The 27998-nt window shown below is 37.7% G+C and overlaps 1 protein-coding gene across 4 annotated transcripts in view; it reads left to right on the forward strand.

The window, feature by feature from the left end:
* The window catches only part of PIK3R3 (phosphoinositide-3-kinase regulatory subunit 3), a 96762-nt gene that overhangs the window by 41585 nt on the left and 27179 nt on the right, over positions 1-27998 (forward strand). For 3 of the 4 annotated variants that reach the window (XM_043461473.1, XM_043461475.1, XM_043461476.1), the window contains 4 exons: positions 14946-15054; positions 16950-17048; positions 24701-24881; positions 25446-25571. In XM_043461473.1, the coding sequence (XP_043317408.1) occupies positions 14946-15054; positions 16950-17048; positions 24701-24881; positions 25446-25571 (515 nt within the window). Of the gene's footprint in view, positions 1-14126; positions 14190-14945; positions 15055-16949; positions 17049-24700; positions 24882-25445; positions 25572-27998 lie in introns of all 4 variants that reach the window. The other variant, XM_043461474.1, reaches the window with a different exon arrangement.

The raw sequence follows: 27998 nt of genomic DNA on the forward strand, positions 1-27998 counted from the left end.
TTTTAAGCCAACTTTTTCACTCTCCTCTTTCACTTTCATCAAGAGGCTCTTTAGTTCTTCTTCGCTTTCTGTCATAAGGGTGGTGTCATCTGTGTATCTGAGGTTATTGATATTTCTCCCGGCAATCTTGATTCCAGCTTGTGCTTCCTCCAGCCCAGCGTTTCTCATGATGTACTCTGCATATAAGTTAAATAAGCAGGGTGACAATATACAGCCTTGATGTACTCCTTTCCCAATTCGTTGTTCCATGTCTGGTTCTAACTGTTGCTTCTTGACCTGCATACAGATTTCTCAGGAGGCAGGTCAGGTGGTCTGGTATTCCCATCTCTTGAAGAATTTTCCACAGTTTGTTGTGATCCACACAGTCAAAGGCTTTGGCACAGTCAATAAAGCAGAAGTAGATGTTTTTCTGGAATTCTCTTGTTTTTGCTATGAACCAGTGGAGCCGGCAATTTAATCTCTGGTTCCTCTGCCTTTTCTAAATCCAGCTTGAACATCTGGAAGTTCATGGTTCATGTACTGTTGAAGCCTGCCTTGGAGAATTTTGAACATTACCTTGCTAGCATGTGAGATGAGTGCAGTTGTGTGGTAGTGTGAACATTCTTTGGCATTGCCTTTCTTTGGGATTGGAATGAAAACTGACCTTTTCCAGGCCTGTGGCCACTGCTGAGTTTTCCAAATTTGCTGACATATTGAGTGCAGTGCTTTCACAGCATCATCTTTCAGGATTTGAAATAGCTCAGCTGGCATTTCATCACATCCACTAGCTTTGTTTGTAGTGATGCTTCTTAACGCCCACTTGACTTCACATTCCAGTCTGGCTCTAGTCCAGTGATCACAGCATTGTGGTTATCTGGGTCATGAAGATCGTTTTTGTATAGTTCTTCTGTGTATTCTAGCCACCTCTTCTTAATATCTTCTTCTATTAGGTCCATACCATTTCTGCCCTTTCTTGAGCCCATCTTTGCATGAAATGTTCCCTTGGTATTTCTGATTTTCTTGAAGAGATCTCTAGTCTTTCCCATTCTATTATTTTCCTCTATTTCTTTGCATCACCAGATATTCAATACTGAAGTCAGATTGATTATATTCTTTCAGCCAGGGATGGAGAAGCTCTATACATTCAGCAAAACAAGACCGGGAACTGATTGTGGCTCAGATTTTGATGCAGAATTCCCTAACTTTTAAGTGTTGGGAAATCAAAACACTCTGGGAGTAGAGTTGGGAGGGAAATACTAATTGTAAGGTCAAAACAATACAGTTCTGACCACTAAAGTCAGCCTTGTGGATCGCCAGTTTGTGATGTCTTGGTCTAGAGTGGTGGGATGGATGAGGCAGCTAGCCTGGGCAAAGGAGCCAGTAACAGGTTTAGAAAGAATGACCAGAGAGAAAAAGCGTGCAAAGGTATAGGGTCTCTGATGCTGAGTAAAGAGGGTATTTCAAAGAGGAGGGAATTATTAGCAGTATCAGATGCTGCAGATGAGGAATGAAAACTGTCTATCACATTTAGCAATTGGGTCACTGCCTTGGGCAAAAATGTTTCAGTGGAGTTGGGAGGTTGGGAGGCAGGATTGTGATGCATTCAAGAGGAAATTTAAATGGAGACACAGGTATTATGCAGCTCTTTGATAAAAGTTGGGTAGAAAGAGAAGTTGTAGGATATGAATCCTTAATCTGGGATTTATGGATCCCCCTCCATCAATATTATATGTACACTGCGTATGTGTGTTATTTTCTTCTGGACAGAAGTCTTAAAGGTTTCATCAGCTTTTCAAAAGAGTTTATAACCTCAGAAGAACCACTTGTGTCAGGAGGCCTGTAGCTGAGAGATTTGGGTGTATTTATGAGCTTGTAGGAAAGGAGCCAGTAAAGCATGAGAGACAAGAGAGTAGGAATAGGGTGTTGGAGAACTGTTGTCCCTCTGGTGGTAAAAGGAGATGAGATCTGGAGTATTAGGTAGAAGGACTAATTTAGATAAAGAATGGGTATAGATGCATATATATTTATAGGTAAACGGCAGGAAACTGAAGTAGCTCAGTTCACAATGTTTATTTTTTCTGTTATATAGTATATTTTTAATATACAACATATTATATTGTAATATACAATATATAACATATATTTATAGTATATGTTTATTGTTTCTGTTATATAGGTCTACCAAAAGATGAGTGAAGAGAGGTGGAATATGATGTTTGAGGAAGGTGGAGGTTTAAAATACCCATAGTGAAGAGTGAGAAAGAGGCAAATCTAGGGAAAGTCTTTTGGATTGCATTGAGGGGTTCTATGTGTGATTGGAGATCATTACTAGTAAAACCAAATTGAAAATGTGTCACCATTTTCCCTGTCTTGCAGCCTAAGGAGAGAGCAGAAAAAGCACAAAAGTGGATTGAGCTGTGATAGGGGTCTTGCCAGGCAGGTGCATTTAGGAGAATAGGAGGAATAAAAGAGATGAGAGTATTAGTTGAGATCAAGAGGGAGTGAATACCCGCATTGTATCAAAAGTAATGAGTTCAAGGAATTGGAAATCTCATAGAAGTGGAAGAACATGGGGAGAACTGGACTTTACAAGTAAGAAAACTGTAGAGATAGAAGTCAGTGCATTTATGAGATTAGGACTGGGGTTCTCTTCCTAGTTTGTTTCTGGTTTTTTTTTGGTTCTTTAATCAGAATTGCCAGTTGTGTTTAAAAAACACAGATGCCCAGGTCTCATTCTGGATCAACAGATTCAGAATCTCTAGGGAGTTGGACCAAGGCATCTTCATTTAAAAAGTTCTGTGATTTAAAGAAAATTTTTTAAAGTTTACATATAGTAAAATTTACTTTTTTTGGTGTACAGTTCTGAGTTTTGACAAATGCATAGAGTAGGTAGGAGGAGCAGGTATGGTGAGGAAGGTACATTTGTTTTTGAATATCTGATTTCTTGTTACACTGAAGATGCAACCCATGGAGTTAAGATTATTACACTGAAATAACATTTTTTGATCACTTTCTTAAGTCTAGATCAGGGATGGGCATACTTTTTCAGAGCCAGGTAGTAAATGCTCTAGGCATTGTGTATGCTTAGTTGCTCAGTCATGTTTAATTCTTTGAGACCCTTTGGACTGTAACCTGCCAGGCTCCTCTGTTCATGGGATTCTGCAGGCAAGAATACTGGAGTGGGTTACTCCAAGAGATTTTTCTAACCCAGGGATTGAACCTGTGGCTACTGTGTCTCCTGCCTTGCAGGTGGATTCTTTACCCACTGAGCCATTGGAGAAGCCCTTAGGCATTGTAGGCCACTTATGGTCTCTGTTGCCTGGTTGTTTTGTGTGTGTGTGTGTGTGTGTGTGTGTGTTCCCAACTATTAAAAATATATAAAAATCCATTCTTTGCACTGTACAAAAATATGCAAAGGGCCATAATGTACTGACGCCTGGTAGACAATCAGTACAACAGTAAATCAAGCTCTGATTTATAGTATTTGTTGATTCTAGAAGAATAGATACTCCTGGGGCTGATTTCAAGCTACCAATGTGATATGCTGAATGCAGAGTTTGAAAGAGATGTGCAGTAGCACAAAGTATTTCTGCTGTATAAATAAAGTAGATGTAAATTATTTTGAATGCATAGTTGATAAAATATAGTAGCTGAAGCTGAAGCTCCAACACTTTGGCCGCCTGATGCGTACAGCTGACTCATTGGAAAAGACACTGATGCTGGGAAAGATTGAAGGCAGAAGGAGAAAGAGGGTGACAGAGGATGAGATGGTTGTATGGCATCACCAATGTAATGGACATGAACTTGAGCAAACTCTGGGAGACACTGAGGGACAGGGAAACCTGGTATGCTGCAGTCCATGGGGTTGCAAAGAGTCTGACATGACTGAGCGACTGAACAACAAACGCCATACACACATTTTCCCTTTACCCATTTTCCAGTATAGTTATATCACAGTTATAATTGTTTCTTAAATTATCTTTTAGTGTTTACACTATTGTGACTATGAACTTGAACACTAAGTAGTGTTCAAGTCATTTGTATGTTATGATTATATTTTATTATATGTTTTTTGGAATTAATTATTGCCTTAGTTTTTAAACATTTGCTGGATTCTTTTTATGTGCTTATGACAGTGTTATTCTCATATTCCATGACAGAACTATAAAACTCATCACAGTGGGGTTAAACATGGAATAATCTGTTATTTTAATTTTTTCCTTCAACACGCCTCCTTAGTCCCCCATTGTTCTCTTGCTAGAATCCCAGTTATTGTTTTCAGCTATCATCCTGATACTCTTGTTATCTTAGTGATTGATTACTTTTGCTTCTCTCATGTGTTGGTGTCCATTTTCCTGAATCCTACACCATTTTCTTCTTGGTTTATTTCTTCATTTTGGTAGAGGACATTGTAAAGGAGCTTCTTAAGAAAGGTGCTAAGAGAAGTTTCCTGAGACTTTGTATGTCTGAAAATGACAATTCTACCCTCATGTGTAATTGATAATTTGGCAGGATATATAATTCTTGGTTGAAAAACCATTTTCCTTTAGAACTTGAAGGTTTTCCCTCCAGTATTGTTAATTTGCAATATTGCTGTTGAGGAATCCAAAGACATTCCAGGCCTTAGTTCCTTGTGATCTGCCTTCCCCCTACCCCCACCCCACCCTGCTATGATAGATTTTAAGATCTTCTCTCTTTTTTTTTTTAAGATCTTCTCTTTATTGCTTAAGTGAAATTCACCGAGTTGTACCTTGTGGATCTTTTTCATTCATTTTTTGGCATTCTTGGCACTTTCCGTTTGGAAATGTATGTCCTTCATTTCTAAGAATATTTTTTTCTTACTTATTTTAAATGTTTCTGTTTTTTGGAACTTCTTTTAATTCCGTTTTGGGTCTTTAGTTTATTCTCTAATTCTCTTGCCTTTTCTCCTATTTTTCATTACTTTCTCTTTCTGTTCTGCTTCTTGGGACATTTTCTTAACTTTATTTGCTAGCTTGTCAATTAAAGTTTTTTTAAAAAACTCTTATAGTTTTAGTATATCAGGGCTCTTGTTCTTTAATGTTACTTTGTTATAGATCTTGTTTGTATTTCATAGATGCAGTATTTCCTTTTGTATTTCTGATATACTTTTTTGGTCTGTAGAAATTTTCTTCTTGAATTTTTGGTTTACATTTAAGTTCCTTTTGTTTATTTATTTATGGTCTTCTTTAATGTTGGTGACTTTCCTTATATGTCTCATGGTTTTTTATTTTTTTTAAAAAAACCCTGAGGTAAATATGCATAATGTAAAATTTATTATTTTAACAGTGTTTAAGTGTGCAGTTCTGTGGCATTAAGTACATTGACATTGTTGTGCAGCCATCACTGTCATCCATCTCCAGCACTTTTTCATCTTACCTGAGTGAAATTTTGTACCCATTGAACACTGACTCCCCATTCCCCCTCCCTGTCAGCCTGCTGCTGCTGCTGCTAAGTCATTTCAGTCGTGTCCGACTCTGTGTGATCCCATAGACGGCAGCCCACCAGGCTCCCCTGTCCCTGGGATTCTCCAGACAAGAACACTGGAGTGGGTTGTCATTTCCTTCTCCAGTGTGTGAAAGTGAAAAGTGAAAGAGAAGTAGCTCAGTCGTGTCTGACTCTTAGCGACCCCATGGATCGCAGCCTACCAGGCTCCTCCATCCATGGGATTTTCCAGGCAAGAGTACCGGAGTGGGGTGCCATTGCCTTCTCCGCCCTATCAGCCTAGGCAAGCAGGAGTCTACTTTCTGTCTCTATGAATATGACTACTCAAGGCACCACATATAAGAGGAATCATACAATGGTTTGTGCTTTTGTGACTGGCTTATTTCTTCAGGGTTCTTCATATCTTAATGAAGATGTGTCTTCAAGATTTGTCCTTGTATAGCATGTTAGATTTTTAAAGAGTTTGCTCTCTCTCTCACTCTCTCTTTTTTGGGGGGGTTGTGCCATGTGGCATGTGGGATCTTAGTTCCACTACCAGGGATTGAACTTGTGCAGTGGAAGTGTAGAGTCTTAACCACTGGTCTGCCAGGGAAGTCCCTAAAGGGTTTGTTCTTATTTAAGAATAACATACTGAATAGCTGTATTGAAGCTCCATGTAAGTAGGAAGGACATAGTAACTGGAGGCCTTCACTGAAAGGTGTTAAGATGATGGATATCCTTTTTTTTTAAAGAGCATCCTATTTTACTTATTTATTTTTAAAATTTTATTTTATCTATATTTATTTTTGGCTTCACTGGATCTTGCTGCATGGGGGCTCTTCTCTAGTTGTGGTGAGAATAGTTGTGGCTATTCTCTTATTGTGGTGGCTTCTCTTGTTCTGGAGCATGAGGCTCTAGCATGGGCTTCACAGCTGAGGTCTTGTGAGTTTCTCCAGTGAAAAATCTCCCTGACTCATACCTTGGGGTAGAAGCTTTGTGGCTAATATTTTAGAGAACTGAGGTGGGGAAGGGATTTGGGAAATCTACCTACTTAGTAGACTTTTCTTTAACTTTGCTGTTTTCAGTAAAGGACTTACCTTTTGACCCAGTTGCACTTGGTGTTCCCTGAGTCCAGAGCCTCTATAACTGTTTCTGTGAACTGATGAGTGACAGGTAGCCTTTGTGTAGGAGGAGGGAGAGGTAGTTGTCTGATTGCATGGGGGCTGGGGAGGCAAACTGGGGATCTAGCTGCTCTTTGTGTACACTTTCAGTCAGTTCTCCTATTTTTGGCCCCTTCGCTCAATTTTCCCTGTAGAGATACAGTGTGCCTCCAAGTCCTGGTCTTTACAGAGTACAGTGGTGTGATTCCTTTTTTACTGGATTTTCTCTTTTCAGGCTTAGGTTTCAGTTTTTTGCAATCTACCAAGTCAAATTCATTTGGTTGCTCTTCATGTGTTAAAAGTTTTGTTGCCATCATCTGATGTTGTTTCCTCTGATCACTTTTGCTATTGAGTGCTTATACCTTTAAATATGTATTTTATTGCCAATTTGAAATGATTAATAGAGGGACTGAAGAATCACATATATTTAATCTACTGTGTTTTATCTACTGTTCTATACTTGCCTAATTTTTTTTTTTTAGCTCCATAAAAACCTTTCGAAGAGAATCTGTAAGCTCCTTGTTACTGAAAAGTTTGGACTAGCAGCATTGGCATTACCTGGGAACTTGCTAGAAATGCAGAATTCCAGGCTCCAACCCATACCTAGCAATCAGTGTTCTATATTTTACAGCATCCCTGGGTGATTTATAAGCACATTAAAGTGTGAAAAGTACTGTTCTGATTCACTGTGCCAGCTACAGTGCTTGACACATGTTAGGTGTCTTCTGTCGGATAATCAGAAATTTAGAAAAGATGCTATAGCTAGAAATACTGTTTTGGGATCAGCATACAGGTATTATTTATAGAAACTATGGGAGTAGATGAGAGTATAGATTAAAAGAAGGTGAAGGAAAAGTCAGTTGTATGGTTGAAGGAAGAGAGGGCTTTCTGGGAAAACTGAGCGCTAAAGAACAGAGGCCTTGAGTATACAAGATGTGGGAAAATGAGCAACCTTCCACAAGAATGAGCTGCAAGGTTAGAAGTGTCTTTAGGGAGTACAAAACTTCGGAGATGGCTAAGAATTGGGAAAAAACACTTTCTGGGAAGACATTCAAGTTACAGAATAGTTTATTTAATTAGAATATGGGGAGAATAATCCAGGAGGATGCTCCAGAGGACATAATGGAATGATCAGCAGTGAGAAGATGGTGTAGTGATGAATTATCTTGAAGTTTATCCTTTTGGATTACAAAGTCCATAAGTATAAAGACTGTGTCTATCTAGTTCATTGCCATATTCCCAGCTCTTAGGACATAGGAGGTATTCAATAAATACTTGTTATATATGTATGGAATGATGATAGATTATAAAAATATCCAGCATTTCATTCCTTCTTATTGTGTTCTTTTAGCAACTTTATGTAGAAACAGCTTTGTAATCTTTTCATTCTACTTATATTTCTGCAGATGAGAAAAAGATTCAAGGAGGCTGTGGGCAGCCATCTGTAATAGATGTGACGTGGTCATTATCTGTTTGTTGGTAGTGGAACTATCACAGAACTTTCATTATCTGTAAGTAGGTGCTTCCCTGTGCTTCTGGTAAAGTCAGTTCTGTATAGAGCTCCCGCAGAGAAGGAATACAGACAGCAGCAAGTCTTTGTGGTTCCTTTCGGTGATTTGGTTCTTGTTGGGCCAAACTGGTTCTTGTTGGGCCCTGCTGGTCACGGCATTCAGTTCAGTGAGGACTTGGTTTGACAAGCCCAGTGTTTGAACTTTTCCCAGGAGAGACTCAGTTGTTCTTTTTGCTGGTTTCAGTTGCTTTTACTGGGTTTCCATTGCACCTTACTTTTCCTTTTATTACAGTATTCGCCTTGTTCTGCTGAGAATTATGGTCATGTGTTTCTAAGTGTCATTGCCTCTAGATTTCTTTTGAGTGTCTTGTCTTTGTACCTTTCATAGTAATAGCGCAGTGCTTTTGTATAGCACAGGTTTAAACTATTAATCCTTATAAGTAGAAGAATTTTAAATTCTGTAAAATTATATTTCCAACTGTATCTACTTTTATATGCCACACCCCTTTCAAAGAAGATAGGTATAAATAAGTAGCTACTTAGAAAAAAGAATGGATTATAGCAAGTTCTCCCCACCTAGTCATTTTAGAAGTCTGATGTTTGTTTTTTTAAATAACAGCTTTTTTGAAATGTGATTCACATACCATTCAGTTCATCCTCTTAAAAAGTATATAATTCAGTAGTGTTTAGTATATTCACAGAGTTGTGCAGCCATCACTGCAAGCAATTGGAACATTTTCATTACCCCTCAAAGAGACGTGCTTACATTAGCTGTCATCCCCTTTCCCGCTTTAGTCCAACACTACACGACCATGTACTTTGTCGCTGTATGTTTTCTTGTTCTGGACAATGGAATTATACAATATATGGCTTTCATGATTGCTTTTTGTTCCACTTAGTCTAGCGTTTTCATGGTTCATCCACGTTACAACATGTTTTTATTCCTTCTTACTGCCTAATAATACTTGTATGTATATGTATATACACATACACACACACTACATTTTATATATTCATTTACCTTTGATGGATATTTGGGTTGTTTCCAGTTTTTGGCTACTGTAAATAATACAGCTGTGAACATCTATATACAGTTTTTTGTATGGTTTTATGTTTTCTTTCTTTTAAAATATATAGCTAGGATTGAAATTGCTGGGTTATGTGGTGACTCTTCATTTAACCTTTTCAGGACCTGCTAGACTGTTTTCCAGCCAGTTGAATCATTTTACATTCCATCAGCAGTGTATTGAGAGTTCCAATTTCTCTACATCCTCACCAACATTTGTTGTTATCTGTTTCTTTGATTATAATCATCCAAGTAGGTATGAGGTGGTATTTCATTGGTTTCATTTTCATTTCCCTGGTGGCTAATACTGTTGAATATCTTTTCATGTGCTTGTGGGCCATTTGTATATCTTCTTTGGAGAGATGTCTGTTCAGATGCTTTACCCATGTTTAATTTTAGTCATTTTTTGTTATTAAGTTGCAAGGGTTCTTTATGTGTTCTAGATACAATTTTTATCAGATATATCATTTGTGAAGACTTTCTCCCATTCTGTCGGTTGTCTTTTCACTTTCTCGATGGTGACCTTTGAAGCACAGAATTTTAAATTTTGATGAAATTCAGTTTTCTTTATTTTTTCTTGTTTGTGCTTTTGGTGTCATATCTAAGAAACTGTTGTCTAATCCAAGGTCATGAATACTTAAGCTTATTTTCTTCTAAAAGTTTTGTAGTTTTGGCTCTTAACATTTAGGTCTTTGATCCATTTTGAGTTAATATTTGAATATGGTATGAGAAAGGGGACCAACTGCATTCATGTTGTTTCCCTTTCCCCACAATATTATCTTTAACTTTTTTGTTCATTAAAAAACATTTTTGAGCAATCTAAAACTTACAGAAAAGTTGAATGTACAGTAGAAATAACTTGCTTTCTAAAACCATTCAGAGTAGGTTACTGACATGATAGTCTATGATGTCCATGTTTGTATTTCCCACAAATAAGAACTTTCTCCAACATAACCACAATACAGCTATCAAAATCAGTAAATGAACAACGCTGCATTATTACCGTCTCATCCTTAGATTCCATTCAGGTTTTTCCATTGTCCCAGTAATGTCCTTTATAACAAAAAGATTCAGTCCACACTCATACATTGTATTTAATTGGCATGATTCTCTGGTTTTTCCCAATCTGGAACAGTCCCTCAGTCTTTCTTGAGTTTCACGACCTTGATGCTTTTGAAGATTCCAAGCCAGTTATTTTGTAGAATATCTTTCAAGTGTGGTTGGTTCGTCTGATGTTTCCTTAAGACTCGATTCAGTTTTGTGTGTATTTGTTTTGTCCTTGGTGCATCCTGTTGGTAGCGTGATCTCACCATTACTGTTGGTAGTTACCTTGATTGCTTGAATAAGGTTTGTTTCCCAAGTTTCTCCACTATTATATTAATCTTTTTTTTTTTCATTTATTTTTATTAGTTGAAGGCTAATTACTTTACAATATTGTAGTGGTTTTTGCCATACATTGACATGAATCAGCCATGGATTTACATGTATTCCCCATCCCAATCCCCCCTCCCACCTCCCTCCCCATCCGATCCCTCTGGGTCTTCCCAGTGCACCAGCCCTGAGCACTTGTCTCATGCATCCAACCTGGGCTTTGGGACTCTGTGGGAGAAGGCGAGGGTGGGATGTTCTGAGAGAATAGCATTGAGACAAGTATACTATCAAGGGTGAAACAGATCACCAGCCCAGGTTGGATATATATTAATCTTTTTACTTTCCTGATTAATAAGCATTTGTGGGAAGGCCTTCAAAATTATATAAGGCTTCTGTGTTAATCTTTATGCTTTTTCATTTATTTGTTTACATCTGTGTGGACACATGGATTCCTGTTTTGTTTACTGGTTTATATTCCCTTACTACTGTTATTTGTATTGATGCTCCAATCATTCCAGATTGGGTAGTAGGAGCCCCTTCAAGCTGGCTACTTTGTTGTTTTGTCATGGCCCCTCAGTCTTTGAGTATTTGGTTACTTTTTGTGACTACATTATGTTCCAGGTTCATTTGGTACTTGGTTTACCCCACCCCAGCCGTTTCTCCACAGAGCCCTGGTTCCTTTTAGTAGAGAATGGCATTACAACCCAAGAGCTGGGTGTTAGGTATGCATATTAGGACTTTGCTGGTCCCAGGACCTCTTAGGGGACAGAGCTAGGAAATAGTTGTATTTTCTGTAAGTATAGACGTTTACATGCATCTGTCTGTCTATTGAATTCCATGAGTTCACATCAGTAGCTGAAATTGCAGTCCAAACCAGAGGGTTCATTCTTTTTTTCTGCCTTTCTGTATTTGTAACTTCCTTTTTAGACTATTATCTTTAGTAGTTTTGCTTACTAATATTTGGCCCATTTCTCTGTATTTACCCAGTCTTGCATAGCTATTGCTGCATTCCCCCTGCTACCTCTCTTCCCCTACCCAATTAGAAACTCTTTCATCCTAATCTGGCTTTGGCCCACTGTGTTGGGATGCCTGCCTCCTAGGTCTGTGTCCTTAATTGGCTTGGTCTCCAACACTCTGTGCCTCCAGGCCCCAACCATTGCCCGTCACTCAGCATCAACACTATGCCACTCTGCCCTTGTGAGGATTACGTCCTCACCCCGCCGGACCTCTGATATCCTTGCTGTGTTGCTGCCCTCGTACAAGGACATAGTCCTCCCTCACCTGCTTTGGGCTCTGACACCAGCTCTTGGCTATCATGACCAGTCCCCTTCTTAATGGCTTTTGGAATGAATTGTTTGTGACGGGGCTTCATGTTGTCTTTTGAGAGAGAAGTTTTTTGTACATCTGTTAGAATTCAAAGTTAGTATTTTATTTTTTTCTAATTTAGAACTATTTTACTTGAAGAGATTTTCTTCTGTAGTTCTAGTTGTAAACACAGAACAAATGCTGTTTGAGTGCTTCAGAGGCATCATTGTATTTAAATGAATCATGTGATATGTTTACATCTTCAGCCACACCTGAAATCAAAGACTCAATACAATGTTTTTCCCAAAGAAAGTGTCAGTCATAACAAAACATAACTACTCATAATCAGTAGATTATCATTTTTCCTAATATGACCACTAAATATGAAAACATTGTGGAGATACCTAAAGAGCTGCTGTTTTTTTTTTATTTAGAGAAAATGGCACCATAGTGCAAAATACCTTTTCCTTTTCTTTACTAGTAAAAAACTGTGACATTCATTCGACAAAATACCATCCAGCCCTACCAAAGTTATTTCAGCATCATTTGCAAATCAAAATTGACCATCGTTTACACTTACTCTGTATCCTGTAGGGAAAGGATAAAATAGTGTATCAAGTGCAGAAGTCAGCCTGTGTCAATTGGTGTGTGTTTTACATAGTGGTAACACCAGTAATTGAAAAATAAGTACTCTTATGTGAATGAAACATACCCTTGATAATTATCACAAAGGCAAAATCAACTGACTTTCAGTCAGGACTAGTGTCTCATGTCCAGTTCAGTTCAGTCACTCAGTCGTGTCCGACTCTTTGTGACCCCGTGGACTGCAGCACACCAGGCCTCCCTGTCCATTGCCAACTCCCAGAATTTACTCAAACTCATGTCCATTGAATCGGTGATGCCATCCAACCATCTCATCCTCTGTCGTCCCCTTTTCCTCCTGCCCTCAATCTTTCCCAGCATCAGGGTCTTTTCAAATGAGTCAGTTCCTCGCATCAGGTGGCCAAAGGATTGAAGTTTCTGCTTCAGCATCAGTCCTTCCAGTGAACACCCAGGACTGATTTCCTTTAGGATGGACTGGTTGGATCTCCTTGCAGTCCAAGGGACTCTCAAGAGTCTTCTCCAGCACCATAGTTCAAAAGCATCAGTTCTTCGGTGCTCAGCTTTCTTTATAGTCCAACTCTTACATCCATATGTGACTACTGGAAAAACTATAGCTTTGACTAGACGGACCTTTGTTGACAAAATAATGTCTCTGCTTTTTAATATGCTGTCTAGGTTGGTCATAACTTTTCTTCCAAGGAGCAAGTGTCTTTTAATTTCATGGCTGCAGTCACCATCTGCAGTGATTTTGGAGCCCCCCAAAATAAAGTCTGTCACTGTTTCCACTGTTTTCCCATCTATTTGCCATGAAGTGATGGGACCAGATGCCATGATCTTAGTTTTCTGAATGTTGAGTTTTAAGCCAACTTTTTCACTCTCCTCTTTGACTTTCATCAAGAGGCTCTTTAGTTCTTCTTCGCTTTCTGTCATAAGGGTGGTGTCATCTGTATATCTGAGGTTATTGATATTTCTCCCAGCTATCTTGATTCCAGCTTGTGCTTCCTCCAGCCCAGCGTTTCTCATGATGTACTCTGCATATAAGTTAAATAAGCAGGGTGACGATAAACAGCCTTGACATACTCCTTTTCCTATTTGGAACCAGTGTGTTGTTCCGTGTCCAGTTCTAACTATTCCTTCCTGACCTGCATACAGGTTTATCAAGAGGCAGGTCAGGTGGTCTGGTATTCCCATCTCTTGAAGAATTTTCCACAGGTTATTGTGATCCACACAGCTAAAGGCTTTGGCATAGTCAACAAAGCAGAAGTAGATGTTTTTCTGGAACTGTCTGTCTTTTTCGATGATCCAGTGGATGTTGGCAATTTGATCTCTGGTTCCTCTGTCTTTTCTAGATCCAACTTGAACATCTGGAAGTTCACGGTTCATACACTGTTGATTTATTTATTTTTATGTTAAAGACATAGGCATAAAGACACACTTGAATAGCTTGCTAAATACCTGCTTCCCTGGCCTTGCTACTCCTTTTCCTGTTGACCAAGCTGCTGAGCCCTCGGCTGCATAGGCTGTGGTGCCTAGCCAGTGTTTTTAAATAAAACACTGAAAAATGAAGTACAGAGAACACTGTGGAAAGTAGTGAGAAAGAGCAAACTGTGAGATACAAAAGCCATAGGATGTAATGTTCAAATTTAGAGATGAGATGGTTCATGATGATTATTGGTAAATCATAAAATAGGGGACAGATTGGCCAGGACTGAAGAAACAAGAGGGCCAAGGAGCCCCATTGTGCCTGACAAAGGTGGGTATCCTCCAGATGGAGAGTCTTAATTACATCTGTTACAGTGAACATCTTCACAATGCTGTGAGCTCTTCAAGGCCAGGTGCATGGCCTCCTTATGTCTGTATCCCTACTATTTAACACATTCTTGCATATGGTAGATTTTTAATACATATTTTTGGGGACCAGGAAGCTGAGCTGAACCAGCTCACTGCTTTCAGAGCCATTTCGGTGATGTCTGCTCATGCAGTTCATTCACTCCTCTACCTAAGGCAAGGGTGACAGGCTTCATTTCACTCTGATGCACTGATAATGGGTACCTGGAAGCATTAATGATACAGATTTTGAGGGGACTCCCCTGGCAGTCCAGTCGTTAAGATTCCATGTTTCCACTGCAGGGGGCATGGGTTCAATCAATGGCACAGAAGAAAGGAGTGCCACTCATTCACAATGCCACCTTGAAAGAAGGGTGGCACAGATGTTCTCTATTCCCCACCCTGGTCTAGAAGAAAGGCATCCAACAAAAAATTAGTATTTTATAAGAAGGAAAAAAATGCAGATAGCTTGAATATTTCATTTTTTCAGGCACTTATTGGTAGAGTTCTAGAAGGATTCTTTCATTGGCTAATGTTTAACATGTAACATGAAAATAATCCTTATTTTGATTTATAATTATCCGGGATCTTAATGTACATTGGTTAATGAACTGTATTTGAGGAAATTAGAAAGCAAATAATAATTTACGTTACAAAATAACAATATAAATTTCTCTTCTAGCTCTTCCACCAAAGCCACCTAAGCCAATGACTTCAGCCATTACAAATGGAATAAAGGACAGTTCTGTTTCTCTTCAGGATGCAGAATGGTACTGGGGGGATATTTCAAGGTAATTAGACTAAGTATTATAGTTGAATGGAGTTTAAAAAATAATTCTTGAGATTAGTAGTTTAAAAGAATATTTTTAATGCCCCACAAGTTGTCATTTAAAGATTACCATTTTAAAAACTGTGTAGGAGAACCTTTAAAATTTTCTAGATGGTTTTCTTCCCACACAAAAAAAAGACAAGATAATCTTTAAATTGTAGGTATGGTTATTACTTTTAATACTGTGTTGAGGATAGGGTTTTGAATAAGTGAAACTTATACATTTAGTATAGATGTGTGTGTTTTGGGATAAAATATTTATCTATGTTTAATTTTCCTTATGTTTCCATTTCTAAGGTAATGGTTCCTCAGTGTTTGCACACATAAAAATCAATGGAGTAGGGTTTAGGAATCTGCATTTATAACCTCCCCAGTTGATTTTTATGTTTCTTCACCTCCTTTTGAGAAACAGGACTCTAGGACAGATTTGCTTTTTGGGTAAAATGTGGTTTTGGAAAACTCTGAATGTAGAGGAAAAAAAAGATAAATCTATATTTTATAGATAAATATATATTTTTAAATTCAAACATTGTATTTTCTTGTTTTTTAAAAGTTATACCCACTTTTGCCAAATCAGATTTCAGGTTGCTTCTGTCTTCCTCGATACGCTTGTCCTCTTTCTCTTGTCTGTCCTTTCCCATTGTCAAAGTAGCACTCATTTATTTTTTTTCCATATCATTTTAACCATCTAAAGATGTACAGCTCAGTGGCATAAAGTACATTCACATTATTGTTCATCCATTACCACCCGCCATCTCTGAAAGTGTCATCTTCCCAAAGTGAAGCTCTGTACCCATTAAATACTAACTCACTTTTTCTTCTGTTTTCTCCAGCACCTGCCTTCTCTTTCTGTGAATTTGACTTTTCTAGGTACCTCATATAAGTGGAATCATGTAACATTTGTTCTTTGTGTTTGACTTGTTTCACTTAGCACAATATCTTCAAGGTTAATACATGTTGTAGCATGTTTCAGAATTTCATTTTTAAGGCTGAATAATATTCCATTATATATACATACCACATTTTAATTTATTCATTCTTATGGACATTTGGCTTTGATGAATACTTGGGTTATTTCCAGCTTTTGGCTATTGTGAATAATGCTGCTATGAACATTGGTGTATAAATGTTCAAGATTCTGCTTTCAGTTCTTTGGGCATATACCCAGAAGTGGAATTTCTGGGTCATACAGTAATTCTGTATTTAATTTTTTGAAGAAGACTTAATATCTTTGATATTAAACATAAAATTTAAATTTTAGCAATGTACAAAAAAAGGATCTATTATAGTTACGTACTACTTAATTTATATTTTAAGACCATGTGGTTCTCTAACTCAAGGTTCTTTTATGTCCTGCCATTTTCTTTGAGTCTTCTAGTATTGTTCCTTAAAGTCCTAAACCATCTCTGCAGAAGGAATTTGTTGTCAGTATAAATTCAAATTGGAGAATATTATTGAAAGGTTGTGAACTGAGTAAATTATCCCCACTCTGATCTGACCCAGCTGCCACTGTTGCTTAAACTTAATCTTCTTTCTAAACAGCTGCTGTTTTTTTCTGACACTCTACAAGTTCATACCTGCCTAAGGAAGCCCTAAAGGCTTAATGGAAACAGGTATTCCCTACAGACAATTGAAACCTGGAAGAGTTTAAAAAGTCAAATACTTATCCTGGGATTGCTTAACACCGAAAATCAAAACAAAAGCATATCTGGGGGAGGAACTAAATGACCTCTGACAGCCCCCATGATTCTATAATCTTAGACCCCACCTCCCAATTAGTCTTAGTGATAATATGTGAAGAAAACAACCAACACTTAGATTTAAAAAAATTTTTTTTCCTATAATTCTTTTCTTCAGGGAGGAGGTAAATGACAAATTACGGGACATGCCAGATGGTACCTTCTTGGTCAGAGATGCCTCAACCAAAATGCAGGGAGATTACACTTTGACCTTGCGGTGAGTATTTTTCAGCATTTTGTCTAGTGTTCTACTAGCATGATTTATTTCTGGGTATACAAAGATTCCTGCATTTTATTTAAATCTTTATATACAAATTTTTTCATGTTTTTATTTAATTTAGATACATAATTTTAGTTGTTTGGCTAACTATCCGTTTCCTACACATTTAAATATTTAAATTAATGCTAAAAAGGCAACAATTTTTATTTTTATGTAGCAGTAAAACAAAAAGCCTTAAAATCCCTAAATATGATGAAGTAAGATGTATACTGTTGACCTTATGTGTGAAGTAGAAGTCATGGGCACAGCCTGAAGTTATTAATGATATGCTGGGAATCCACCCCTCCAATAACTCTATTGATTTCCTCAATCTAGACTTCAGAGAGTAAAACTCAACATAATTTAGGTTGATGAGGATAGGTAGAGGATAAGACAATTTTCATGCCACCTGTGTGGGCATATTAGAATCTCATAAGGTGGATGTATCAGTCTCTATATTTACAAAGATGGGATGTATAATTAAATAGATAAGGGAAACTGTATTAGATATTTCTACATTTAGTTTTAACAGTTAACATAGCCTAAGGACGATTAAAGAATCTGCCTGCCAATGCAGGAGATGTAGATTTGATCCCTAGACTGGGAAGATCCCCTGGAGAAGGAAATAGCAACCCACTCCAGTATTCTTGCCTGGGAAATCCCATGGACAGAGGAGGTTGGCAGGCTACAGTCCATGGGGTCATGAAAGAGTTGGAAACCACTTAGCGACTAAACAACAACAAGGACAATAAGGTCTTGCGTTCTGTTTTGTTTTTTAAAAAGGGACTGTCTAAAGAATAATGGCAACAATAACAACTTCCTTGTACTAAGCATTTTACATGCAGTATCTATATCAAAACAACCTTATGAGGTAGGTATCATTAATAACATTAATATTTTCATTTTATAGATGAAGCAGCTAAAGCTTAACTTGGTTAAGAAACTTGTCCTAAAGACACTTAGCTTGTAAGTGTCAGAGGACAGGTTCAAACTCAGACTTAATTGTCTCTTTGCCGCCTTTCCAGCCTAGCATCTTTAGGAAAAATAATCCCATATTTTATCCTAGAAATTTGTGATTACTATATATCAGCTTCTGGTAAAGACATTAAGAAGTTAATGAAGCTAGGACTTCAGCTGTGCTGAGGAATAATCCATGTTCTGCAGTGATTCATTCAACACTTTTTCCCATTTCAGTCCGGCTGCTGTCTCTACTGCTGTTCACGGACTGCTCGACCAATGGCCACTTCTCTCTTACCTTTCTGACCTCTTAGCAGCATTAGTCATAGACACGTCTTCTTAGAAACGGTTTGTTGTCTTGGCTGTTCTGACATCACACTCTCCTAATGTTCTTCCTAACTCATTTGAGATTATTCCAGGGCTCAGAACTGGGCCTCATTCTCTTCTCTGTATTCATTCTCCCAAGGTGAGCTTGTCCTGTCCCATGGCTTTAATGTACATCTTCATAGTGATAATTCATAAACCTTATCTCTGGCTCTGACCTTCTGAATTCCAGATGCCTATATCCAGTTGCCACTCAGATAACTAGAGCACATACTAATTTTAATATAGTCAAAGCAGAATTCTTGATTTCTAATGCAGCTCCCCCTACCCAAACTGTTTCTCTTCTAGTGTTCCCTTTTTTTTTTTTTTTTTCAGAAATAGAACCACCATCTCCATTACTACCACTATTTTGTGCTACTTGAGTCACAGAATCTTTTTTTTCCTCACATCCAATCTGTCATTAAACAAGCCCTGCCAACTCTACCTCCAAATCTATATCCATAATCTCTTTACACTTGTCTACCATCCAAATCTAAGCCACCATTTTCTTGCTCGCTATTTCATAGTTACCTCCTCACAGGTTTGGATATGCAGAAAGTTGGAGAGGAGGTTGCAGGATTAGGTAGCAACAGAAACACAGATATGGAGGTGAGGAACTGTAGAGCTCTGTTCTGTGAGATGCAGTTCCATCTGGCTAGAGAGTAACATTTGAAGAGAAAAAGTGTAGGGGTTAGAAAGTTGGAAAGGGTCATGTTGAAGAGGGCCTTGAATTCTAAACTTAGGGATTTGTGTTTAATATTGTATGGAGGCAGGGGGAACCATTTCATTTTTCAATGGAGATGTTTTACAGTTAGACTGTGTTTGAATAGAAAGAATAAAAGAGGATAGAGACTAGTAAGGAGTTAGATGGCTGTTATGAATTGAGAGGGAATGATGTTCTAGAATTAGGTTTATTCTTTAATCATTTAATATTATTAAGTGCCCACAGTGTTCCAGGAAAAGAAAATACTGGACAAGCCAAAAATGGTTTCTTGTCTATAGTGTTTATATTTGGGGGTTGGTAATAGTCAGGGAGAGGGAGACAAAAGAAACACATTAAAAAAAAAAATGAAACAGTTCCCTGGTGGTCCAGTGGTTAGGACTCTATGCTTTCACTGTGGGGTTGGGAAATAAGATCCTGCAAGCCATGTGGCACAGCCAAAAAAGAAAAGAAATGAGACCAAACCACTTTGTTGTACAACTGAAACTAACACAGTATTGTAAATTGGCTATAGTTCGATTTAAAAAAAAAGAAATGAAGTAATTTCACAGTATATGAAGGGCTATGTAGGGAATACATAAGGTTATATGATAACAGAATATGAGGAAAGGAAATTTCACAAAGTTTTGAGGAGAGCCTCTCTGAGGATATGACCTTTGAAAACTGAAGTATTAGAAAGAGCTGGCCAGAAAAGTGTTCCAAGGAGAGGGAACAGAAAATGCAAAGACACTGATTTTGGAAAGATCTGGTGAATGCAATGAATGCAGACACCGATGTTCCTGGCTTTCAGTGTGAATCAGAGTAGTAGGAGATGAAGTTGAAAGTGGGAAAGAGCCAGATGCGAAGAGCCTAATGAGCCATGGTAAGGAATTTGAACTTTATTTCTAAGTGCAAAAAATATATATATATAATAAAGGGTTTTAAGCAGGGCAATGACATGATCAAAAGATTGAATATACTATTACCTCGGATTGTGGCTCTAGGAAAGGAGTTGAGAATCAAAGTAAGAGGCAATGTTGAGCTGAGAGCTGAAGGGATTTGATAATAGAAAAGGTATGAGGTTAAGGAGGAGTTAAAAGTGACTGGTTTGAGCCTGCTGGGCTTAGAATGAATGTGCCATTTATAGAAATAGGAGAGTCAGGAGCAGTTGATTTTTAGCTGCTTCAGAACTTCCAGGTAAAAATATATATAGAGTACAGTTAGAAATTTAGGTTTAATGCTTAGGGGAGAATATAGGGCCAGAAAAAGATTCAGGTACATATCTACATAGAATAATTGGAATTTTAAGGAAAGGGTTTATATAGGAAAAAAAGGGTGGAGGACTGAAGGCAAATTTTTTTAGGGAATAAACTGTGTAGCAGCAGGATGGAGGCAGAGAAAGAGCAATTAAGAGGTTGAAAGAAAAGAATAATGTCACAGAAGTCATAGAAGTATGAAATATTAAGAAGGAATGGGAGTAGAGGAAAGAAAGGGAGTGTGGAAATTTCAGTCACTGCAAAGAATCTGAGCCTGGGATAGATGGGGAGAGCAGAGTCCGAATTTGGTAAAAAGTCACTGGTGACCCTCAAAGAAGAGAAAAGAGCGTGAGATCAGACTGCAGACAATAGGTGAGAGGAAGTAGAGCTTTTTCGATTCAGTTACCATTTAAAAAAGTCAGCAAATGGTATTTATAGTAGAAAATCTGGATAGTTAACAAATCTTTAGGAATCTGATATATGCCAGCATTGGACCAGGTGCTAGGATATAAGGAGGAGTAGCAATGTTCTTCTGTTAAGAAGGTTACAGCATGGGAGAGACATAATTAAAAACCCACTATTCCTCAGTTCCTTCATGTCTTTACTTCCTTCTCTCTTTAGAGTTAACAGTCTAATATTAAAATAACCTTGTTCTCCAGACTTGTGCCTCTCTCCCTTATAGTAGTCGTCTAAATATTGATATATTCCAACACTTGTTAAATTCAACTCTCCATCTGTTTTTTGCCTATACCCGGGCAGCTGAATGTGGAGAAAAATACATCATGCAGGCTGTTGTGCAGTCACTAAGTCCTGTCCAACTCTTTATGAGGGTGTATGTGCTCAGTCATGTTCAACTCTTTGTGACCCTGTGGACTGCAGTCCACCAGGTTCCTCTGTCCATGGAATTTTCCAGGCAAGAATACTGGAGTGGGTTGCCATTTTCTACTCCAGGGATCCAGCTCTTTACCACCCTATGAACTGCAGCATACCAGTATCGTCTGTCCTCCACTATCTCCCAGAGTTTGCGAAAATTCATATCCATTGAGTTGGTGATGCTATCTAACCATCTCATCCTCTGTTGCCTCCTTCTCCTTTTGTCTTCAGTCTTTCCCAGCGTCAGGGTCTTTTCCAATGAGTTGGCTTGTGACTGCCAATCTTAAGTGGGCATTTAGTACTGCCACGCTGAATTTACATTTTCACGATCCATTTGCTCTCTTACTTTTCCTAGATGATAATTTCACATGTTCTTTTTTTCTCTTCAGATCAACAACCCACATTCCTCCCTTTTAACTAAAGAAGTTGCTTCCTGTTTCTCTGAGGATATGGAAGCAGTTAGAAGAGATCTAATTCCCTCATGCTCCTGTTGCTGCAGCCGTCAACATGAGTGTGAATACTCTGCCTTTCTCCTGTTCCGGTGATGACTGTTCATGTCCTTGTCCAGGATCCCATTGTGGATGAGACCCCATCCCATCCCTCTAACCTACTCAAGGAATCACCCTAGGAATTCTCTTGTTCTTTCTTTTGGATCAAGTTTTGGTCTCTACTGAGCCATTCCCATAAGTATATAAATATGCTTTACAATCTCTCACTTAAGAATAATAAATAAAGAAAATTCCTTTGACTCTTTCAACTGTTTCCCTATTTCTCTGCTTCCATTTATATCAAGACAGTTGTCTGTAGGCATTTCTTCTTCCTCTTCTTTCATTCTCTTTAATCCATTCCAATCGGTCTTCCATCCTTCCCATTCTATTGAAACCATTTTGTCAAGACCCCTTAGTGATCTTTACTTTGCCAAACCCCAAGATCATTTGCCCAGTTGATCATATCCTCTTTGACAAAATGCTTTTTTAAAAAACAGGTTTTTAGGATACTATTTACTTCAGTAATTGCTCTATTGTAATTGCTCAGTAATTCTCCTTATACTTCATTAATTGCTCTATCTTGGTTTCCTTCCTCATCTCCCTGACCACTAAACATTGGTGTACCCCAGGACTTAGACCTCGGACCTTTTCTCCTATTCAACTATGTTCATCTTCAAATAACATCTATAGGCTGACAACTCCTGATTTTATACATCTGGCCCAGAACTTGCTCCTGAACTTTAGATTCTTTACATAGGCTGCAGGATCCTCTGCTCTTGGAGGTTCACTGGGCATTTCAAACGTTAACAAATCTAAAGTTAAAATGCTTTTTTCCTCTTTAAACATGTTCCTTTTATATATATATCCTTCTTCTTTCTGATAAATGACAATTCCATTCTGACTGCTTAAGATAAAAACCGTGAGATCTTCTTTACTTTTGTTTCCTTTCATGCCTATATCTAGGCCACAGCACCTTCCGTCAACTCTCTCTTCAGCATATATTCAATCTACCATTTCTCAGTATCTCCACAGCTACTACCCTGGTCCAAGACACCATCTTGTCTTTCCTAGATTATTTTACAAGTCTCCCAGCTGACCTTTCTACTTCTACCCCTGCCCACTTTGAATGGTCTTATCAACTTAGCAGCTAGAATGAGCCTTGTAAAACTCAAAATAGATTATATCATTCTGCTCAGACTTTCTTGTGTTCCCCATCTTAGTCAGCAAAAGCAAAAGCCATTACAGTGATCTACAGGCAATTATAGGATCCAGGTTCCTTTTACTTTGTCTCCTACTACTCTCCTTTTTGCTTTTTATAGCTCCACCACTGCTGACCTCATTGCTGTTCCTGGAACATGCCAAGCTTGCTTCTACCTCAGAGGCTTTGCACTTGCTATTCCCTGTCTGGAAAACTTCTCCCCCAGATATCTGCTGTGCCAGATTGCTCGCATCATTTAGGACTCTGCTAAATGTCGCCTGAACAGAGTGGTTTTCCTTGTGCAACATATATGAAGTAGCCATTTTTCCACCCCCAGAATAATCTCTTTCCTTTGCTCTGCTTTTTTTTCCCTAAAGGACCTATTGCCAGTTGATAGATCTGGTTGTTTATTTTTATGTTCTATCTTAATGAAAAATTCTTTATCCTCTTTATAAAAATGGGGATATGTTCCACCTGCTCCTAAACTGGGAGTTCTATGAGAGCATGTACTGTATCTGGCTTATTTATCACTGTGTCCACTGTGCCTCATACAGTCTGGACATGTAATAGATGTGCAAAAAGTTTTTTTGATAAGTACCTTCTAGTTTTCCTCTAGCAGGAAGAGCAACTTGCATTTATTATGGGTATATGCATGGGAATACACACCTATAGAAACTGTTTATAATTAGGTGGTCCTTCTAATGTAACCTTTTATAGGATAGTTCTTCATCCATCTAAACTGACCATCTAAGCATTAAATTTAAATTGTCCACAGATTCAAACCTATTATGTTTGACCTTTTACAAATCCCAGTGCTTCATTTATCATGTGTAATGGCATGGCATAAAGAGATAAAGAAGCATATTTTTCCCCCATTAAATCTGCATGCTGCTGTAAGAACAGTTGAGTGAGAATTGTGCAGTATTTTGCTATGATGTAATGAATCAGTCTACTCTGGTTTTAGATTATACCTTAGGGGACTTGCAAAACATGGCCATTTTAAGCTTTGGTTACAAATTATCTTTTAAGGGACCATTGGATATGTCTCAGTAAACAAAAGTGGTCTGAACTATTCAAGCATCTAATATAAATGACTCTTCAAAAGCTATACTTTGTAATAAAATGGTTGAATGACAGTTGAATCATTTACATATTGTGATAGCCTAAATAAATAGTCTTTCCAAGTATTATAAGCGAATCTGAAAGACAAAGTAATGTAGGGTGCTGGATTAATTACTCAGTTATAAATCATTCAAGGAGCTTAATTACGTTTGTGCATTAACAATAAAACCTTGAGTGTTGTGTTGGTGTATGTGTGACAAATGGTTATCACCCTCTTCATATAGAGCTTGCTTCTGTGTCCCTCCAGAGACACACAACCACATATCTTTAGATCCTGAAGAGATTGTCTCTGTTCTTCTTGATACAGAATTTGCATTAAGAAAATTTGTTCAGAAAAAAACAAAAGATACAATTTATTTTTGTTTTAGTTTTTTTAAGTGATTATTTTTGTTAAATTTGTTGATACTGAAAGTTGGGTATGTTGACCTTTAGTAACCAAGATACTTTACAGACAGAAGAAATAATTGTAAATATAATATAATATTACATATACTTCTACACATATAATATATGCCTTTTCACCCATTCCAGTCTGTTAACATAGTAAAACTTGTTTATAATGTGACATCAAGCTTTCATATCTCCAAGTGAAAGAGTACTTCAACAGAATTTTTTGGGAAAAAAAATCTACAGTTATGTCTTCTTGTTCACAGGAAGGGAGGCAATAATAAGCTAATAAAGATCTATCATCGAGATGGTAAATATGGCTTTTCTGATCCTCTGACATTTAATTCTGTGGTGGAGCTCATTAGCCACTATCATCATGAATCTCTTGCCCAGTACAATCCCAAACTTGATGTGAAACTGATGTACCCAGTGTCCAGATACCAACAGGTAGGTATGGTTACATAAGTTTGGGATTTTTTTTTGGCTGTGCTCTGCGGCATGCGGGATCTTATTTCCCTGACCATGAATTGAGCCGATACTGCTGCAGTGGAAGCGCAAAGTCAGCCACTGGAGCACCAGGGAAGTCCTGTGGTTACACAGGCTCTTAATAGCTAATCAGCAAATCATTATTTGGCAACATCATTTGATTCTAACTTACCAGGTTTATCAGGAAAAAAAAGGAGAAATGCTAAATGGTTGATTTAAGATACTTTTAGAACTTATTTTGAACTACTATCCCTTAATATCTTGTTGCATGCGTTTGTTAACTTTATATAAAAATATTTGTGTTAGTGTTTCCTATTTATATTTCATTAAAAATTTTTAAGTATTACCTATTTTGAGGTGATCTAAAGAGTGAGCTTAGTGTTAACAAAAAGATTTAGTGGTTTCCCATACTTAATACTTATACAGTAGCTTAAACTTACAGCAGAAATACAATTTAAATAGTTGTGGAAAAACCCATGTTTTAGAAATATTGACATTCTTCATTTCTTTTGTTTACCTATATAGGATCAGTTGGTAAAAGAAGATAATATTGATGCTGTCGGTAAAAAACTGCAGGAGTATCACTCTCAGTATCAGGAAAAGAGTAAAGAATATGACAGACTCTATGAAGAATATACCAGAACATCCCAGGTTAGTGTATTTTTGTTGTTTAGGCCAGTAAGTAGGCAGTAAGACTTGTAGTTATCTTGGGTTTTCTATAATATTATTATTTTCTGTAACTCACTTGACAGTCTTTCTCTGCCTTGATATCTTTTCTAAAGTAAAAAAGTTTGTTGAAGTATAGTTGACTTACATATATAAATTCTTATGTATATAAAGATTTTTATGTATAAATTCTTTTTCAGATTCTTTTCCTTTATAGCTTGTTTCAAGATATTGAATCTAGTTCCTTGTATTATACAGTGAGGCCTTGTTTTAGGCTTCCCTGGTGGCTCAGAAGATAAAGAGTCTGCCTGCAATGCAGGATCCCTGGGTTGGGAAGATCCCCTGGAGAAGGAAATGGCAACCCTCTCCAGTACTCTTGCTTGGAAAATCCCATGGACAGAGGAGCCACGGTAGACTACAACCCATGGGGTCGCAAAGAATCGGACATGGCTGAGCGACTTCACTTTCACTCTTTTGTTTAAGCTATCTTAGTATCTCTTTTTAAAAATTAAACTAAGTTTAATTAATTAATTTATTGATTGATTGTGCTGGGTCTTTATTGCTGCACTTGGGCTTTCTCTGACTGTGGTGAGCAGGACCATCTCTTGTTGCAGAATACAGGTTCTAGGTGCATGGGCTCAGCAGTTGTGGCTTACAGGCTTAGTTGCCCTGAACCATGTGGAATCTTTCCAAACCAGGGATCTACTCTGTGTCCCCTGACTTGTCAGGCGGACTCCCAACCACTGGACCACCAGGGAAGTCCAGTACCAACTTACTACTGCAAAGTTTTTAGTAGGGTTTAAACACTCTGTATATGCTCCTATACATCTTTATTCCTTCCCTCTTATGTTGTTATCACTACTGATTACTTTTTTATACATTATCTACCCATTCGCATAGATTTATAATTGTAGTTTTATGCATTTGTCCTTTGAAACATAGAACATGGACAGAGGAGCCTGCAGGCTGTAGTCATAGGGTTGGAAAGAGTTAGACATGACTGAAGCTCCTTAGCATGCACGCAACCAAAAGTACAAAACGACTGGCTTTTATATTTGCTTATGCAGTTGCTTTTACCAGTGTTCTTTATTTATTCGTGTAGCTCTGAGTTATTGTCTAGTGTCCTTTCATTTCATCCCAAAGGAATCTCTTGAGCATTTCTTGTAGGGCAAGTCTTGGGGTAACAGACTCCTTTTCTTTTGTCTATCTGGGCTTATCTTATATAATTTCTCTTCCTTCATTCTTGAAGGACAGTACTTCTAGTTACAGAAGTCTTGGCTGACAGTTTTTTTTCTTCCAGGGCTTTAAATATTGCCCACCTGCTGCCTTATGGCCTAAATATTTTGTATGGCAAATCAGCTATTATTTTTATTGAAGATCATTTGTATATGATAAGTCACTTCTTTTTTGCTGCTTTTAAGATTCTCTCTGTGTTTTGACAGTTTGATTACAGTTGTGAAATACTTAGTTTTTTAAAAATATCTTTGTCTGTAGTTTGTTAACTGTTAAGGTTTAGTCAGTTGTGAGCTCTTCCAGTATTACTGTGTTTCATGGTGCCTTGTTTTCACCCTAGAATTAATGTTCTTGATTCTCAGTCCCAAAGCCCTTGATCTTGTTTCTAAGCTAGTTATCTGTGGTGTGCAGTGTAAATGCAGACTGCACCAAGAGTCTCTGGACTGGAGGAGCTTATTAGGAGATACTAGCCTGTGAGAATTGCAGGTTAGGTGTGCGATACAGTGCTGACTGGGGGAAGGTGTGGGATTACAGTGGTCAGAGTTACTGTGATGGTCCATTTTTCTTTGTGAGGTGTTTGATTTCATTTTTTTTCAAGTTTTCTTTTATTAGCTAAGTAGTTATTCAGAATGACTTTAATAACCTTTTTCCCCCTTCCTATCTGATACTTGTGCTTTGTCTGTGGTGTGACTGTATGTGTATGCTGTTTTTTACACTGCAGATTTCAGGGTTTCTGTGTTCCTTTGCCTCTTCTAAGTGAATTATCTGTGTTGAGACTAGTATTTGATTTAGAATGGAGAAAAAGTTACTGAGGTTTCTTCAGATTGAATCAACATAAGTGGTCAACGTTAGGGGATGGTGAAATTATCATACATATACATATATATATAGCTATTAGAAGAGTTTTCAGAAATTACTTTAAAACTTGATTTTTAAAATGTGCAAAAGTTATATAAATATGTATGTTAAATATAAATATTGCTGAATTCTATGAATTATATCACACAGCATGAAAGTCCTCATTCCCCAGAGGCAACTGCTGTTATTAAATGCTTCTTAGGAATTCCTCGTGACCTCAGAAATGCTAATGATGTAGCTTCAGGTAAAGGATGGGAACTTAAACATAGACATACTCTGTCATAGGACATCAGTAGTTTTTAACATAACCAGTTTTAGAAA

This window comes from Cervus canadensis, chromosome 2 (assembly GCF_019320065.1).
Source record: "Cervus canadensis isolate Bull #8, Minnesota chromosome 2, ASM1932006v1, whole genome shotgun sequence".
NCBI classification, from domain to species: domain Eukaryota; kingdom Metazoa; phylum Chordata; class Mammalia; order Artiodactyla; family Cervidae; genus Cervus; species Cervus canadensis.